The following is a 20,000-nucleotide window of genomic DNA, read 5'->3' as shown; positions in this document are numbered from 1 at the left end:
TGCTCTCTCTATTCTCTATTAAGTGGACCTTTGGAATCAAACAAAGATGAAAGAAGCTGCAGATGCTTGAATCCTGAGTAAAGAGAGCTGGAGAAACCTAGTGGGTCAGACAACATCTGGGAGGGAATGGATAGACCATGTTTAAGGTCGGGGCCCTTCTTCAGACTGATGAACCTGAAGGAGGGTCCCAGCCCAAAATGTCGTCTGTCCGTTCCCTCCACAAATGCCGCCTGACCTGCTGAGTTCTTCCAACACTTTGTCTTTTGCCTTTGGAATCAAAGATAGCTTGTGTCCATTCCATTACATGTGTTCTGTAACGGCCAATGAGGCTAATGTGAAACCTACTAATTCTGACAAAGATGGAGCAGAAGATGCTTGACAGCATGGATGGGTGAGTAGTTTGGGATGTGTTGAGTTTCTATGTGCGACTGGCAAATGTTCTTGAGATTCCCAACCCCAGCCAGAATGTTCTTTCTTCATATGGGTAGTCATAGGTCAAGGTTTCCGCCAAATTACTGGAGATATTACAGAGGTTTTGAGAATATCTTTGAATCATTACCTGTACTCACTGGTAATCTTTTGTGATGACAAAGTTCAGCATAGAGTGTCATTTTTTCTAGGATGATGTCCAGATGTCAATGTAAGAAAATAACTGCAGATGCTGGTACAAATCGATGGTATTTATTCACAAAATGCTGGAGTAACTCAGCAGGTCAGGCAGCATCTCCTGAGATGCTGCCTGACCTGCTGAGTTACTCCAGCATTTTGTGAATAAGTCCAGATGTTAAGAGGAATCTAGATGAACACTTGAATAATCTAGGAATTGAAGATTTCTTACAAATGGGTCCATACCATTTAACTCCATGTCTCTACTATAATGATTAAACTTGTCTTTGGTTTGGCCACACTGGTTGAATTGAATTAGTGTACTTTATCGCAAATAGGCACTTTATATGCTGTGTATCTGCTCCCTTGGACATCTGGATGAATTTGTCCAAACTCCTATCAAACAACACTTCACAACCAGACAATAAATCATGCATTACATTAGTCTGGGTGTGGTTTAAGCATATGATAAGGTGAAAAGGTAGCTTATATGCTGCGCCCTTCAGTTCTCAAGTGTATGTGGCATTCAGAGAACTATGGCTAGCTTTTCCCAATATGGCACATCACTCATGGTTTCCACAGTACTGTGCAACGGTCTACTTCCTAAAAATTTATGGCCACGTGCTTTTACTGGGCTGCTATGGTTATACCTTTTGCTGCAGCCATCTGCCCATAGCTTAACAGGATCTCTCCTTCGGAGATATTTCGATCAGCAGTCTCGGTTTCGGTGACGGAGATTGTCGAGCTACTTTCTTCAGTGGATGCAGATGGAGTCTCTGACAGACGATGGGGTGCTGGAGTTTGCATGTGCATTGGAAGAATGACAGGGGCAGTTGAGAGTGGAGGTGTCAAAATTAAATTTTCAGGTTCCTCGTCGTTGGCGACTGACATAATACTAAAATAGATAATAGATATCAATAAACAAATGGTAATAAAATAATCTATCCTTATAATTTCTGGCGTGAACGAGCTAGGAAGAATAAGGATAAATTAATACATTTAAAATCGCTAAATAAATATAGAAATCTAGAGGAGAAATAAATACTTATTCCTAGAGATAAATCTAAAACTTGAAAGACTGATGAGCCTTAATTTATTGTTGTGGTTCAATATTGCATAATAGATTCATTTACATTCGGTGCACTAGCATGTGCGTCTTTTATGTGCACACATGTGACCCTTCTCAGATCATGTGTTAGAAACACATCTGTCTTCAGATTTCTTTGTCAATGGCTGGTAGGATGAGAAATGCCAACAGCCAAGACACACATGTGGTTAGTGCTTTATTTCATCTGTTGTGAAGGATTAACAATCAGGACATAACCAAAATTTACAATTCTTGACCAAAAGAGTCAGTTTTGACAAAGGGGTATTGCTTGTTCAAATACTATTTTGTGAGTAAAAGCAAAAAGGAATGATTATATTAAGTGAACCTTTGGTCTGGATTATTTAACTAGAGTGAAAGACAAATGCAAAAATAGGATTTGCAACCGAAGGTAAAATAAGAACAAAGGACGGATCAAAATAAACACAAGCAACTGCAGATGCTGGAATTTTGAGTAAAAATCACAAAATATTGGAGTAACTCAGCGGGTCAGGACTAGAATGGAGGAAAGATAACTAGTAGAAAGAGCTGAGAGGAAAGGGTGAGACAAGATCTAGAATGTGATGATGCTGAATGGATCCAGGTAAGGAAGGGTTGATTGGCACAGGTGAATGGGGGGGTTGTGCATTGGGCCAGATACAGAAGAACACAAAAGTAGATGGATGAAGAGGGAATTAAATCATGGAATGATGCGAGAATATATTTTTTAAAGCGTTTAAGCTTGAGAAGAGTATTAGCCAATGTAAGTCAGTGCTGGAATAACTCAGCAGTCAGGCAGCTTCTGGAGAAGATGGATAGGTGACATTTTGGGTTGAGATCCTTCTTCAGACTGATTGTAGGATGCACATGAAGGCTGAAAGAGAGGTGGGGGCAAGATAAAGCATGGTGAGTGTGGGGATGTTTGATAGGCAAATGGTTGGTCAAAGGCCAGAGATAAAAACATAAAAGGTGTGAGATGAGGAGAGAAGAGGTGTGAATTGTGAAGCCAGAGGAAGGAATATAAATGGAAGGGGAGAGGGGGAGGATGCAAGGGGATAAATGGGTGCAAATCTAGTGGGGTTTGGGAAAGAGAGAGGAGAAAAAGGGGGGTGGGTTCTAATTTTCAAGACCATTCAAGATGATTTAAAGGTGTTAGCACAGGTGTGAACAGAATGATCAAAAAAGGCAATAGCACAAGCATATCACATTTTTGAGATATTTTCAAAATATCACATTTTCACTTACATGGCTCTTGGCCGTGGTGCTGCATCTTGTGCTGCGCTAGGATTTTCCTCCTCTAGGGGGAGTTCTGCATCTCCCCAGGGATTTGGAGGTTTCTGCGAAGGCGCTGAGCTTGTCTTTGAGATAGGCTGCGTGATCGGTGAAGGTGTGGATACTCTTGAAAGAGTGGGAGTCGGTGTGATAACAGGAGTAACGACCGGGCTGGATTTTTCCACAGGTTTCAGTCCCACATCATCTACAGCTGTATTAAACATAATGGGTGTTAACTATTGTGCCACAGTCGGAACAATAATAAAACATTTGAATAATTAAGATAGACCTTTATTTTTATTGACAATGTTTTTAACAATTATTAACTGATTTTGTGGTCAGTGGCCATCTCTGGTATATAAATCCATCAATGTTTTTACAATCTCCCAATGAAGCCTTAGGAGGCAAAGCAGGGTATAGTCTTGACCACGAGACCCTAAACTGTGGCATGGCATAAAAATAGAGAAGCAACAAATGGATTGGAGGGTGGAGAGGAGATGGAGATCAGGGGGATTATCAGTGGTATCAATAGAGGAAGTCCTGCCCATTAAATTGTCAGATGGCTGAGTTGAGTCATAGTGATACAGCACAGAAACAGGCCCTTCGGCCCAACTTGCCCATGTTGACCAAGATGCCCCATCTACACTGGTCGCACCTGCCTACATTTCGCTCATATCCCTCTAAGCTTTTCCTATCCATGTATTGTAGATTGGGAGGGAGGCGGGATCCACTGCAGGATGGAGGCTGACAGTCTCTATGGAAGGTGAAGAAAGTTCAGCGGACAGAATAGGCAGGTGCACGCAGGGGGGTAGGAAGGACTGTTGTACTGAATTGTAATTATTTTAATACGAGAGGCCTGACGAGTAAGACAGATGAACTCAAGGTTTGGGTAGGTGTAGCAAGAGCGGAGCTGCGGGATGTAGAAGAGGCCCTAGTGAGAGCCTCATCTATAATGGAAGAGGGGAAGCCCAGTTTCCTGAAGAATGAGGACATCTCTGATGCCCTAGTGTGAAACATCATCCCGGGGGCAGATGCGGCATAGACGGAGGAATTGGGAGTAGGGGATAGACTTTTTGCAGGAGACAGGGTGGGAAGAAGTGTAGTCCAGATAGCTGTGCGAGTCAGTGGGTTTATAGTAGATGTCAATCACTAGTCTGTCTCCTGTGATGGAGATGGTGAGGTCCAGAAACGGGAGGGAGATGTCGGAGATAGTCCAAGTATATTTAAGGGCAGGATGGAAATTGGAAGTGAAGTGTATGAATCAGTGAGTTCTGCATGGGTACAAGAGGTAGCACCAATGCAGTCGTCGATGTAGCGGAGGTAGAGTTCGGGGATGGGGCCAGTGTATGTCCGGAACAGGGATTGTTCGACATACCCGACAAAGAGGCAAACAAACAATATGTTGTTAACTTTGGTCACCCTGCTACGGGAAAGATGTTGTTAAGCTGGGAAGAGTGGTTCATTAACAATGCGTAATGAGAAATCATTCATGTACAACGTGAAGAGTAGCGGCCCCAGCACCGACCCCTGTGGAACCGTGTCACTGGCATCCAACCAGAAAAAAGCCCCCTGTATTGCCACTCTTTGCCTTCTCCCATCCAGCCAACCTGCTATCCATGCTAGTATCTACCCTTTGATTCCATGGGCTCTCATCTTCCTTCGCAGCCTCATGTGTGGCACCTTATCAAAGACTTTCTGAAAATCTAGGTAAGCAATGTCCACTGGCTCTCCTTTGTCTGTCCTACTATTTACTTCTTCAAAGAATTCCAGCAGATTTGTCAGGCAAGATCTCCCCTTCACAAAACCATGCAGACCTTGGCCTATTTTATCATGAACTTCTTACTCTGTAACCTCATCCTTTATAATGGACTCTAAAATCTTACCCACCACTGAAGTCAGACTAACTGGCCTAAAGTTCCCACTATTCTGCTTTGCTCCCTTCTTGTGCAGTGGGGTAATAGTGGCAATTTTCCAATCATCTGGAACCACTCCTGACTCTAGTGATTCTTGAAATATCACTATTAATGCATCCACATTCTTTAAAGCCACCTCTTTCAGAACCCTAGGGTGCAGTCCATCCGGTCCTGGTGACTTATCCACCTTCAGCACCACCCAAGCACCTTCTCTCGAGTAATACCCACTCCACAAACTTCCACCCCTGACTCTCTTGAATTTCAGGCACATTGCTGGTATCTTCCACTGTGAAGACTGACACAAAAATAGTTATATAACTCCTCTGCCATTTCTTTATTACCCATTATCACTTCTCCTGCATCATTTTCCAGCAGTCCAACGTCCACTCTTGCCTCTTTCTTACTCTTTATATATCTGAAGAAACTCTTGCTCTCCTCTTTTATATTATTAGCTAGCTTACCTTTGTATTTCATCTTTTCTCCCCATATTGGCTTTTTAGTTACCTTCTGTTATTCTTTAAAAGCTTCCCAATCCTCTGGCTTCCCACTAATCTTTGCAATGTTGTATGCCTTCTCTTTTAGTTTTATATTGTCCCTGACTTCCCTTGTCAGCCAGTCACCTCATTCTCCCCCTAGAGTCTTTCTCTCTCTTGGTAATGAATAGATTCTGCATCTTCTGAATTATTCCCAGAAATTCTTGCCATTGCTGTTCCACTGTCATCTCTGCTAGGATCCCTTTCCAGTCAACGTTGGCCAGCTCCTCCCTCATGCCTCTGTAGTCCCCTTTGCTCAGCTGCAATACCAACACCGATTTCACCTTCTCCCTCTCAAATTTCAGGTTAAATCTTATCATGTTGTAGTCACTATCTCCATGTGGTTCCTTTACCTTGAATTCTCTTATCAAATCCGGTTCATTGCACAATACTAAATCCAGAATTGCCTTTTCCCTGGTAGGCTCCACTGCAAGGTGCTTTATGAAACCATCTCGGAGGCACACTACAAATTCTGTTTCTTGGGGTCCAGTATTCTTGGGATTTTCCCAGTTGACCTGCATATTGAAATCTCCCATGACCACCGTAGCATTGCCTTTCCTACAGGCCGATTATATCTCCTGATGCAACGTACCCTATCTCCTAGCCACTGTTTGGGGGCCTGTAAATAGTTCCCATTGGGATCTTTTTACCTGTACAATTTCTCAGCTCTACCCACAATGACTCTACACCTTCTGATCGTATGTCACCCCTCGCTAAGGACTGAATTTCATTCCTTACCAATAGAGCCGCCCCACCTATCTCACTATCCCGCGGTCTAGGCTTAAGCTCAGGAGTGACCGCGCTTTTGCGGTTACAGCTCCTAGACTGTGGAACAGCATCCCTCTCCCCATCAGAACTGCCCCCTCCATTGACTCCTTTAAGTCCAGGCTCAAAACCTATTTCTGCTCCCTAGCATTTGAGGCCCTCTGAGGGGGTGCTGTGAACTGTTTATGTATGTGCTGTCATGTTTGTGTGCCATTGTATGTTCGTTTCTTAGTACCTGAACTGATGTACAGCACTTTGGTCAACGTGGGTTGTTTTTATATGTGCTATACAAATAGAATTGACTTGACTTGACCTCCGCTGCCCACCTGTCTGTCTTTCCGATAGGAAGTATAAACATGAATATTTAGCTCCCGACTCCGATCCCCTTGCAGCCACGTCTCTGTAACTCCCACAACATCATATTTACCTATTTCTAATTGTGCTACAAGCTCATCCACTTTGATTCTTATACTACATGCATTTAAATACAACCCCTTTAATTCGGTATTCACCTCACCTCATTTACCGAACCTTACTTATCCCTTCTTAAACTTTCCGTCCTGATACGTCTGGAGTCTACTTCTATTCTTTTTTAAATCTCAAAATTTAAATTATTTATGTACGTGTCCAGCCACTTAGAGGGGTTATAGATGTCTTTGCTTTCAATTTTCTGTTATTTCTCAGTAGGACGATACATAATTTCTTCCACTTTTTTCCTTTGGTACCTTCAATCAACCTGTTGTTGCCATGACAGGTTAGCTGAACTCATAAGCTTTCTAGAAGAGAAGCTTGAAAGAAATCTATTGGTGTCAATATGCTCCAGTCTATTTGATAGCATAGCTAGTTACAATCGTAACTCACTCTTCCACAAGAACTCTATGCAAGACCTTATGTGCACAATTTTGCTAAATTACGTTCAAAAAATAGAAAGCCTGTCTTCAAATAAAAACAGCTCTGCTCCACAAAGATCCATTAAATGTAACAATACACAGACATAAGTCATTCCGCTAAAGTCGATGCCAGCAATTGTCGCTGGAAAAGTCGCACAGTCTAATCCCCATGTCCTATTTTTCTGCCATACTTTTTAATGTTCCTCTCAATTCAAGTGTTTCCAAAAGATTTTTTGTAGACCTGCCTCACCTGTGATTTCTGCTTGAAAATTTTGCTTTCAGACTATCTTTGGTAAGCAACTGTGTTTTGAATTTCTACTCAAATGTATTTTATACTTAGCTCATGATTAAGCTTTGTATTCTAATCATTGTATGAACATGTGCGAAGCCTTTAACACTGTTGTCACACCATTCCTTCACTATCCCCGCTCTGGTGAATAAACCCTAACATCTTCAAAACTCGCCAGTAAGATCCAAATCAGAGCACAAGTAGTCAACTGGGCCCTCCATCATGTTCATCTCATCATTACTTACCCATTCTCTCCAAACGTGTACATTTGAACAAACGTTTTGGAAATGGGCGGAATGGATTTTCTGGCTGCTGCAGAGTTGGTTACATCTCCTGCCACTTGGGGAACTTATTTTGAGGGAAATAACTGCAGATGCTAGTAAAAATCGAAGGTATCACAAAATGCTGGAGTAACTCAGCAGGTCAGGCAGCATCTAGGAGAGAGGGAATGGGTGACGTTTCGGGTCGAGACCCTTCTTCAGATCTTTGAGGCCTTGTTTCCAGATTATGAACAGTTTGCAGTAACGTAACCCTGCGTAATCTGGGAAAGGCCTGTATTCTCCTGTGGTTTAAATGTTCATCGATCTCCAGCTTGAATATATTCAGTGACTACCTCCACAGCTCTCTGGAATCTAGATTTCCAATCCTCTGAGAAATTTCATCTCATCCCATCTAAAAAATTAATGACCCTTATTCTGAAATTATAATGAAGTAAAGTACAGGCTTACGGTTACAGGCCTATCTGCCCATCTTGACAGTGATCATCATGATGACAATCTAAACTAATACTATATGTCGAAGGTAGACACAAAATGCTGGAGTAACTCAACGGGTCATGCAACATCTCTGGAGAGAAAGAATGGGTGACGTTTCCGGTCGAGACCCTTCTTCAGACTGCATATATCTGCATATGGTCACTTTCCCCACTATCCCCTGCCTGCTCATATGTCTGTCTAATCACCTCAGGAACATTGCTGTTTCTACCACCTACTCTGGCAGTGAATTCCAAATTCCTGCCACTCTCTATGTTAAAACATGCCTCACAAATCAACTTTACATTTTCCCTTTCTAATTTTAAACTTATGTTCTCCAGTATTTGACATTTCCATCCTTGAAAAAAGATTCTGACTAGTTTGTCTCAGAATTTTGCGAACTCCTATCCTTTCATCCCTCAGCCTCAGAGAAAACACTCCAGGTTTGGCTAACATCTCCTTACAGCTAATATAGTCCAATCCAGGCAACATCCTGGTGAGCCTCTCCAAGGTTTCCACACCGTTCCTATAATGCAACAACCAGAACAACACATAATATTCCAAGTGTGACCTAACTAAAGTTTTACACAACTGCAATGTGGCTTGTCAGCTTTCATACCCAATGCACCTACTCATAAAGGCAAGGATGCCTTCCTCACCACCCTATCTACTTATCTTACCCATTTTATGGAGCCATGGACTTGCATCCCAAGATCCCTTTATCCATCTATGCTGCTAAAGATCCTGCCATTTACTATACACCGTCTTTTGCATTTTACTTCGCCAAATGCAATATCTCATACTTGTCCGGATTAAATTGTATAGGCCATTCCTCTGCCCAAAATTTCCAACTGATCTATATACAGCTGTAGCTGACCATCCACTACTTCACAATTTTGGGTGTCATCAGAAACTTCTTAATCAGCCCACTTTAGTTTTCATCCTATTTATTAACATATTTACAAACAACAAAGATTCCAGAACTGATCCTTGCACAGTTGTAATCAGAGAACACTCCACCACCACTACCCTCTGACTTCTCTAACCAAGCTAGTTTTGGATCCAATTTACCTACTCACCCTGAATCCCATATGACATATTCTGGACCAATGTACAATGAGGGACGTTGTCAAATGCTTTACTAAAGTCCATGTAGAAAAGATCCAAAGTCCTACCCTCATCAATCATTTTTGTCACTACCTCGAATAACTTAATCAAATGTGTGAGACATGCTCTCCCCCACACAAAGCCATGTTGATTATCCCTTGCAAGTCTACGCTTTTCCAAGTGTGAATAACTCCTGTCCCTCCAAAAAATCTCCAAATGCAACCAAACCCATAGTTTGGAAGAGTTGTACAACAATTGTTCTTGCACTCATTAGAAAACATTTGAATATGTTAAAAACTCAAGAAAGAAGCAACTTATATACTGTAGATAAATATTTACAACTGTATCTTAGTATCAGGAAGTGGCGGCGCTGCGCAGCAGCTGCAGCTTGCCTGCAGTCCGTTTGTCTTTTGTGTTTTTATTTTTGTCTTAATTGTAGTGTTTGGATGTGATGTCGTGTTTTTTGTGCTTGTGTGCTATGTGTGTGGTGGGGGGGGGAGGAATTATTAAAAATTCCGTATGGAGTCTCTTCCGAATGGAGACGCAACCTTTTTCTGGGTCGTATTTCCGTTCCCGCTGCGGCCTACCATCGGCCATGCACCTGGAGCTAGCGGCCTCCAACTGGGACCACCTGGGGGTCTGGTTCATAGAGCCCGCGGCCCTGACTGTACTCACCACCTGCGGAGCTGGCTGTTTTCGGAGACTGTGGTGGCGCTGCGAGTGCGGCTGCGACTCGCCTTCGGAGGCTCTGGAGGCTTCAGCCACGGGCCGCGTGGACGTTGGAAGCTCGCAGGTCCCTGGGTGGGGGCCGACGTCGGGAGCTCCGGCAGCGTCAGCGTCTTTGTCCGCCCCAAATCGCGGGGCTTGTGTCAGCCCGCTGCGGACCTTCACCATCCGGCGCGGCCTAGAATAGGCCACGGGATTTTCTCCGCCCGGCGGGGGCTTCAATGTCGGGAGCCCCGACCGCCCCAACGTGGCAATTTCAACAGCCTGACCGCGGGAAAAGACAGCAGGGAAGATGGCGGGGAAGAGAAAGACATTCTGGCCTTCTATCACAGTGAGGAGGTGACTGGAGGAGAGTCACTGTGATGGATGTTTTTTGTTTTATGTTGGTTTTGTGATTGTGTGGCTTATTGCTTTATTTTTATTGCTTCTTATTGTTGACTGTGGGTAACGGAATTTCGTCCAAAAACATGTTATTCTATTCTATTCTATTCTATCTTAACCAGATGTTTTTACAGTGTGCATAACTATGGTTTAGTTGACTGCTGATGGCAACTTTCTCACCACGCAGTGTTGGAGCACTTGAAATCAACAACAGGTTCTCAGTTGGATAATTCAGAACAAGCAAGAAGCAGCATGGTTGTTAAGTTTCCGAGAAGCAGAGGAAATAAAACTCTTTAAGATTACCAATGCTGGAAATTCTCCTCTGTTCTTTGTTGACCAATCTGAATGAAAAGGAGATTGGTTAAAGTGATGATCAAAAATTGACCGGAGCATTGAACCTCAAGGTAAATTTGTGTTTTGGAACTTATGCTGTCATTATGTGTGCCCTGACTTGAATAAATGTTAAAAGACAGATTACGAACCGAAGCTCATCTTTCAGCTGAGTGCCACGTCAGTTAAACCCAATTTGTTTCAACAAACTAATGACTCAGCTTCTCAGCATCAATCAAATTGATATAAATCTGGCAGGACATTGGGAAAAACAGCACATTTAAACTACCTGTACTTTTTCCCTGGAGGTTCCATTGGCTCCACACTGGGAGTTGTAGTCCGAAATCAGTAAGATGCCAACTGAATTTGAGGGCATGCATGTCCTATCCACTTAAAAAGCATCTTCCTACAGGAGCTATGTTTTTCAACAAACTTTTCTTGTCACACATGGCAAATTATATTTACATAATGATGGAGGTCTGTTGGACCACAAGACTGAAACATAACTCAAATATAGCCAATCTGATCCTGATGGATCAGTACATGGAACAGTACAGCACATGAACAAGCCCTTCAGTGCACAATGTTTGTGCTGAACATGATGCCAAGTTAAAATGAACTGCCTGTATATGATCCATATCTCCCTATTTCCTGCACTTCCATGTGCCTATCCAAAAGTCTCTTAAACAACACCACTATCATATCTACCTCCACCACCTCCCCAGGCAGTGTGTTCCAGGCCCCCACTACTCTTAGTGCAAAAAAACTTGCCCTGCACATCTCCATTAAACTTTCCCGCTCTCACCTTATAACTATGCCCTATGGTGTTGGATATTTCCACTCTAAGAAAGCTTCTGACTGTCTACCCTAGCTATACCTCTCATGATTTTATGTACTTCTATCAAGACTCCCTTCAACCTCCAATGCTCCAGAAAAAACAATCTAAGTCGATTCAACCTCTCCCTGTAGCTGCAACCCTCTAATCCAGGCACCATTTGGGTAAACCTTCTCTGCACCCTCTCCAAAGCCTGCACATCTTTCCTCAAATGGGGCAACCAGAACATCCCATAATGACACAATTTCTCCTGAGAGCAAAAGCATCAGGATCCTGGCAGGGTCAACCATTGTGGGCAGGTGACAGGGGGAGGTTCCAAACAAAGCATGTCCCAAGATGAAGACCTCAATGAAGAAATGGATGGAGGATGGTGGTTGGGCAACGGATGGAGCACCACAGCGGCTAAGGAGGAGGAAGAAGACTGCAGCAGGGAGAGACTCCCAACCATCATGGAGACCACGTCGTTGGACCTGGGTCCTTCTCTGTCAAAGACTCTATAATGGCTGTCTGTGCACCAGTCTCCTCATGCTAAAAACTGTCGTGCACAGGCATCCTAAAAACTGTCGTGCACAGGCATCCTCCAGGAGGAACATACCATGTGACATCCCTCATAAGATCTGAAGCTCCAGGATCAGCCTCTTCAGTCATCACAAGACCCACAGAAAGCACCCACCAGGAGGACAATCATACTTGAGTTAAAATGATCGCCGATGATTATCCCACGTTCAATTTAGCCATCATTATAAATGTAACAATCTCAAACATGTACTAATTTGTTTAATAATGATATTACTTTCCTATAAAGTAAATAATCCGAATATGGATAAAGTGCTGACCTGGGTCAGTACAGCATGACCCAGTGAATGCATTACCAGAATGTGGGCCTGACCCAGCCTGAACATGACACAGTTAGTCAGACCCTGTTGAGCTTGACATGAGTCAAGTAGACATGAATGGTCAATTGAATGAACCCTGAGACATAACAAAAACATTAAGACATATATATAACACGGAATGATAGTTCAATAATTTTCCTGATAATTGCTTAAGGGTATCCTCTATGTAATATAATGAGCTGGATCTTTTCTAATATCTAAATAAACTCAAGGAAATTCTACATAAGGGCACATTACAATGTTGAAAATAATATTCTGCACTTTTAGTATTTATTTATTTGTTCCGCCTGTTGTACATGTGGATGGATTGATTGTATTCATGTGTAATACCATCTGATTTTGATTTTGATTGAAGAAAAGGTTTTCACTGTATCTCACTCAGTTCATGTGACAATAATAAATCAGTACCAGTACCAATATTATCTTCCACCTTATGGAAAACACAGCATACTGTGCAGGGAAGGTTTCTACTCACTTAGTGGTGACTTCACGAAAGGTTCCAATTCTGGTTCAGATTCTGATTCGTTCTCAACAGAACCTTGGGGTGTGAGCTCTGGTGTTTGAATGAGGGTAGCATTTCTAGCTGGAGGTGATGGAGTCTGTCTTGGTGTTGGAACTGGTGTTGGAATCAGCATTATCTGTAGGAATGGTAAAGTGCAAAAAATCAGGCAATCAGACCAAGATTGGGTTTTGATTTGAAGCAGTTCCGAGCTTATATGAGCTTAGATTGACCGCATCTATGAATCCACACCAACACATCTAACTCTGCACTGAGCTCATGCAGAGACAGGACAGGTTGCCTAACAATTTGGGAGAAACTGGTTAGCAATTTTAATATGTAAGCAACTAATTTTGATAAATTATTACAGAACTTTTGAACTTTAATTCTCTGCAAAGTTTTCCAGCCATCCTGGAACTCCCCAATATGACTATAAAGCACAATAGCTTTGTGAAGACCGGAGATTTGATATGCAAATCTACAATAAATTCAGTATGAGGATCGTTTAGAAAACATTGGGCCAATATCCTGGTGACTGTGGCTCAACAGTTTTGAAGAGAATCGCTAACATTCAGTTATTACCACATAAGTTCAGGCTTGTATGGATTACCTATAAGATTTATTGACCACAGCTGCCAGTGGTTATGCCACTCAGTTCAAATGCTGGACTCTGAATGGGGTTCAATGGGAAAGACAGGATTTCCTGTTGGGAATGTGAGACTGATTTAAGACCACATTTATTTCAGAGGGGGAGCTAAATGTTTATTTTTTTTAATTATTTTACTTTCATATAAGTATCAAAGTTTTTGATATGTAAGGATTTTTAAATCCTTTCAATCAATTTTGTTTTGAGATTTTTAAATATTTTCAAGATTGTTAAAACTGAATAATTTTATACATTTCTGAATAAATTAAATAAAAACCTCAAGGGCACAATACCAATCCTTGACACCCATAGCTACAAGTGGCATGAATGAGGCCCTGATTGAGATGAAAAACTCTGTACAGACCAAAGAACAGGGTGGCTTAAAATACCACCATATGACAAAGTTATTTCTTCTAACGAAACACTTTGTAATGTGAACAAAACTGACTTACCGACCATTAAAAATAATTTCACAAAGAAATAAACGCTTATATAAAAAATATATAAATAGATCTTCTAAAAAGAAATACCAACGTTTACAACAGATTTATAAACTTGGTTATATCAAATTTGTGGCCATAAATGTTAAATATTCAACCACACAACCTTTTCATTCGCCAAAAACAAGTTAATCAGAAAAAATGAAAACTGCATTTCTGCTATACTATATTTTGGAGTGTACATTTTTAGTGCTTCAGTCTTCCGCCTTTCATAACCAAGATATCATTAGATAAAGGATAGCGCTAAAATATTTCAAGTTTATTAAAGCAAATCTGCCTTCTAATATCAGTATGCTAATCTAAGAAAAGAAATGTGTCTGAATCAATTGGAAATTATCAGATTTTGCTTGTGGTTAAATAGAAAAACATTTGCCAACAGGTTACTTACCTTCATTGTAAAACGCTTATGTAAATTAAGTTCTCTTTTCTCTGCACCACTGATTTAAATTCACAGCAGAGATTGCCAGTGACAAATATTTTAAAAGATAATCCACTTTGTTGACACATAAACTGAGTCTAGTTATTTTAAGTAATGTATTCTAACCTCTACCAAGCAATTTTTAACACGTTAATTTGGAAAACAATACAAAGGTTTTAGCGCATTGATTAAAGTTTATTAGGTAAATTGTTTTCAAAAAGTAACAAAAGTTGATTTATTGAGACCTCGGGGGGAATGGTGAGTAGAGTGGATCTAAAATTGTCACGCTATCGTGTACTGTTTTTTTCTGGATGAAAACGGCACAAACAAACACATGGGACAAACAAACATACGGGGGAACAAACATACAGGAACAGGGGAACAAACAAGATGTGAGTTTTAGTAATATATAGATACCACTGATATGAACATATGTAGCAGGGCTAAAAATTTACTCCAAAGAACAGCAGTGTTTTGTTCTAATAATAGTTAAGTTGAATGCCAGGACCAGCCTAAATAGCCATGTCATTTTTAGTGCATGTATAGAGTGTGGTGAGATTGGAATGACAGCAGATGCCAAGTATGGAAATAGTTGTTGTGACTGTTACTAAAATAAGGAGGTCACTGCTTAAAAATAGGTGGTCACCCATGGGGTGATTTTTTTTCTTTCTCAGGGTCATGGGTCTTTAGAATTTTCTTCTTCAAAACGCAGTGGAAATAGACTTTGAATACTTTTAAGGCAGAGATAAATAGATTCTTGATAAGTAAGGCATTGAATAATTACCGGGGACTGATGGGCATGCAGGGTTGGAGTTACAAAATAGTCTCAGTCAAGGTTTTATTGACTGACAGAACAGGTTGGGAGAGGCCAAATAACTAATACTTCCTCATTTTTATGTTAGTAGGTACGCTTGCACTTACATTTTTTTTCCTGAGACCTTTACAGCAAGATTCAGAAACACAGCGTAGATTGGAATTCTTTATGCAAAAGAATTCTTTCACTCAGAATATTTAATTGTAATTTTCTTTTGAGGATTCTGGGCAAAGTAATCTAGATAGCTTCAAACTCGCTTCTAGCGAATAGGCATCAGTAATTGTGAATATTCCTTGATATATTACATGCCCTGCATTGTTTTTAATGTAATAGTCAGTATAAATCATGTCTACGTTTTTATATCAAACTACCCTGATACCTTGGGGGAGTAAATGCTCATTTTGATTCACCAGCATTTTTTTTTTGCATGGTTTTGTAATAAGCACTGAAGATGCCTAGTTTAGCCAACAAAATGCTTACATTTCACACCAGCGCAACACATCATTTACTGCTGTGCAAGCTGAGAAACTAAATGATGAGTGGGCATGATTAAATCACTCCCCAATTCCACGCTATGCCACTTGAGTTTGATTAGGATTCAGACACAATATCAGACAGTATTCTCATACACATTATTGAGATAAATGTGTTCAGTCTCTAAATGTTTTGTGGAATATGAGAACTTCTAACCGGTGAAGCTGTTCTTTGTTGAGAAGGTTCTTGTACGAGTGTTTTACTTTCACTCTGGCGCTGCCCCAGCATAATGGCGATTATCTCAGCAAGTACTTCGTCTACAAACTGACGAATTAGTTGAGAGTCCACAGGAACGCCTGCATCCACAAAAAGCTGCAAGCCTCCTCCTCCAGCAGCTTCTACTGTTGAGGAAGCAAACAATAACATCTTAGCTCTGGAAACCATATCAAAGCAGAATACACATTAGTAAATGATGCTACAGAAAATTATATATTTCCCGTTTTCACAAATGAATTCGGGGCAGAAAAAGCTGCCTCATTAACAACCATTAGAGGATGGCAGAGTTACACGTTAATCATTCAGCTTTAATTCAGAGAAATAAAGAAAGATACTTATTTCATATCTCTACTGTGAAAGTGCCATTTTATTAATAGTGAAAGTTTAAACAAGAAAATATGGCTCTCTATAAACAACAGCAATATGAGAAGATACAATGTGCTGGAGTATCAGTGCATCGGGCAGCATCTCTGCAGAACATGAAGAGGTGACATTTTGGGGCTAGACTGATTGTGGATGGGGGGAGGGAAAGAGAGGTAGAAGAGAGGAGGGGCAAGACAAAGTGTGGCAGGTAAAAGGGAAACACAAGCAAATGGGATTTCTGATAGGTAGGTTATTGACAATGGCCAGAGAAGAAAAAAATAGGTGTGAGTCAAAAGGATTAAAGCGTTGCAAATTGTGAAGCCAGATGAAGGAATGTAAGTGGAGGGGGAGGGGAGAACTCGGTGCGAGTCTAGGTGGGGCACAGGGGAGGGGGCGGGAAGTAAGGAAGAAAACAAAATATGGCTCCCTTAAAACAAGAACATGCAAAACATGGCTTTTTAAAACAATGGAAATGTCATGAGAAGATACAAAGAGCTGGAGTCAGGTAGCATCCCTGCAGAACATGGATAAATGATGTTTCCGATCAGGAGTCTTGTTCAGAATGATTGTGTTGGGGGGGCGGGGGACAAAGCTGGTAAAGAGGAGAGGCATGGCAAAGCCTGGCAAGTGATATGTGGATTAAGATGAGGGGCGTTTTTCGATAGGCAGAAGGTTGGACAAAGGCCAGAAATGAAAAGACAGAAGGTGTGAGACAAAGGGACTGAAGAATTGCAAATTGTTATACCAGAGGAAGGAATGCAGGGGGAAGGGGAGGGGGAGGGGAGAAATGAAAGCATGTCCAGGTGGGGCACAGGGAAGAGAGATGGGGAAATGGGGGGGAATAGAAACTGGGGGGAGGTCAGGATAGTTTCCTAAAATTGGAGAATTCAATGTTTTTTCCATTGGGTTGTTCCCAAAGCTACCCAAGTAGAATATGAGGTGCTGTCCCTCCAGTTTGTGTGCGGTCTCACTCTGGCAATGTAGGAGGGTCAGGAAAGGTCAGTATGGGAATGAGAAGAGGAGTTAAAATAGTTAGCAACCGGGAGATCCAGCAGGCCTTGGGTCACCGAGCGCAAGTGTTCAGCGAAACAGTCGCCGAGTCTATAATCGGTCTCACTGAACCAAAATTCATGGAGATGTAGTTGGACGAGGTGTATGTGAATCTCTGCCTCACCTGGAAGGACAACTGTGGTCTTGGATGGATGTGAGGAAGGAGGTATAAGGACAGGTGTTATATCTCCTACAGTTTCAGGTGAATGTACCTGGGGAGGGGTGGTTAGGCTGTAAAGGGATGAGTAAACCAAGAAGTTGCGGAAGGAGCAGTCCCTGCAGAAGGCAGAAAGGGGATGAAAAGATGTGACTGGCGGAGGAACACATTGGCAGTCGTAGATGTCATGGGAATATGTCACATTTATCAACGAGAGATTATTTTTCCAGAAATATTGATCCAAAAAGCTGCCAACATTGAGTTCAGAACATTTGAATTAATGTCAACACTGAACAGTAAGTACTGTGCTAGTGTGGCCAAGATTTGCACCAGCACACTATTAATTGTACTGCAAGAAATGTGGATTGAACTTATGACCTCCACGTGTAGCATTTGTCAAAATTTAGCCATTCTCCCAATGCTGGTTACTATATGGAAAAGTGGAAGATTAGAAGCATATTATTCCTCAGAGACATTTTTGCAGAGATACATTGCTGACATTTATCATCCAGGCAGGAAACGGAAATGTAAAAGGAAAACACGGAGAATAAAAAAGTTGGAGAAATAGAGATAATTTACAAAATCCCAAAATGTGTTCAATGTTAAAAGTTGAAAGGCAGGAAGTAATCTTTTTTAACTTAAACAACCTTACATAAGTCATATTAAATATTATTAGGATAAGCTTGAATCTAAATTGGCGCAGTACTTTAAGTTGATGTTAAGGTGAGACATACCAATATCTGAGCCTGACAGCACACTCTCCTCACTTTCGGAATTAATAACATGTTCCACAGGCTGTAAAGGACACATCTTACTAATGATTTGGGACATGAGTTCTTGCTCAACCCTGTTGGAATAAGGATTTCAATATTTGATGACAAACTAGAAAATATTCATAATACGTGGACAGATCTTTTAAAAAAAAGGCATATAACTGTGTTCCACATTTCAAGCTGCACGAGACATTGGCAGCTTCCACTGACCTTCAGTGATACTCCCTTGGGGATTGTGGGCAGGTGTACAGATGGAACAAGGCCAGGTGGGGCCAGGTGTCCAAGCAGACCGCAGCTGGTAAATTCACCAGGTAAGTGTACAGAGTGTCCTGGGAATCGGACCATGTATGTAGGAGGACCATGGTCAGGGTTGGGGCCAGGAGTGCAGTGGCAGCGTGGCTGGGAACGGGACCATGTGAGTGAATAGATTGTGTTGGGAATGGGATCATGTATGCAGAGAGAGCATGGTTGGGACCAGGAGTGGTATGGGGCGTGTCCAGGATGGGCTACAGGAGCTGGGAAAGTGGGCGGTTGTGCAGATTTGAATCAAGAGCTGCAATGTATTTGAATTGCGTTAAATTGTGACCATTTGCAGGTAGATTGTGTCCAGGAAAGTGGTCATGTGTGCAGATACAGTGAGGTCAGGAATGGGATCAGGTGTACTGATGACAGTACCATGCAATAGTAGGGCCACCAATGCAGCAGAAGACAAGGGAGTGGAGCATTACTGGGAATAGGAGCTGTAGGCCGCAATGTGGCCAGAATCGGTATGGACTGGGAATGTTTTCAGGTGTGCATCATGAACTGAGGGCCAGGGCCTGCCTGAGATCATGAGCTGGATCATGGCTAGGAATGTGGGTGGAGAAAAGGGCTGAAGGAAGTCAGAATGTGAGAGAATGGGAGGGAATCTGAGAGTGGGTGGCAGAAGGTTAAAGAGCGGAACAAGAGAGGGAGCAAGCTCAAATTGATTTAGGAGTGGATGTGAGGAGTTGAGGGGAGAGCAGGTAACTGGACAAGGGAGATGTGTGTGATTGAGAGAGAGTTTTTGAATATATGTGGGTGGTATGAGAAGCACCAATAAGAAGCAGCAAGACATGTGATAATCTCATTGATAAACTGGCACTTGGATTGAAGATTTGTTTTACCAAAGTACCCTCTGCTTTAGTTGAGATCATCAATGTATACAATTCACAACATTTCAATGACTTCAACATGTGTAGGAAAAAAAATGCAGATGCTGGTTTAAATCGAAGGTAGACACAAAATGCTGGAGTAACTCAGCGGGTCAGGCAGCATCTCGGGAGAGAAGGAATGAGTCAACCCATTCCTTCTCTCCCGAGATGCTGTTTGACCCGCTGAGTTACTCCAGCATTTTGTGTCTACCTTCAATGTCTTCAACATGTTACCTACCACTCTATCAGCTGATCTTCTATGGACTCCTTGCGCTCTATCACTCCTACAATATTAACAGCTGGATGAGAGGCAGGAACAGAAGGAGGAAATGATGGATCTTTGTACAAAGCAGAAATGGACTCAGCAAAGCCTTCCAACTCTATCGCTGGTTCAGGTGATCCTTGATATTCAGTATCAGTATCAGGGTCCTAAACACAAAAAAAACAAGTAGGGCTTAAAATGGAAAATGTCAGATAAA

At 41.8% G+C, this 20,000-nt stretch overlaps 1 protein-coding gene across 1 annotated transcript; it reads right to left on the bottom strand.

The window, feature by feature from the left end:
• Positions 1–1,256: 1,256 nt before the first annotated feature.
• LOC144591797 (TALPID3 protein-like) lies at positions 1,257–19,950 on the bottom strand (the record flags this gene model as incomplete). The annotated part of the gene is made up of 6 exons (XM_078395819.1): positions 1,257–1,501; positions 2,936–3,173; positions 12,855–13,017; positions 15,947–16,131; positions 18,311–18,423; positions 19,760–19,950. Coding segments are annotated over 6 exons (1,135 nt in total), but the record flags the coding sequence as incomplete, so codon positions are not given.
• Between the last annotated feature and the right edge of the window lie 50 nt (positions 19,951–20,000).

This window comes from Rhinoraja longicauda, unplaced genomic scaffold (assembly GCF_053455715.1).
Source record: "Rhinoraja longicauda isolate Sanriku21f unplaced genomic scaffold, sRhiLon1.1 Scf001955, whole genome shotgun sequence".
Lineage (NCBI taxonomy): Eukaryota > Metazoa > Chordata > Chondrichthyes > Rajiformes > Arhynchobatidae > Rhinoraja > Rhinoraja longicauda.
This window is presented reverse-complemented; position numbering and strand designations above follow the sequence as displayed.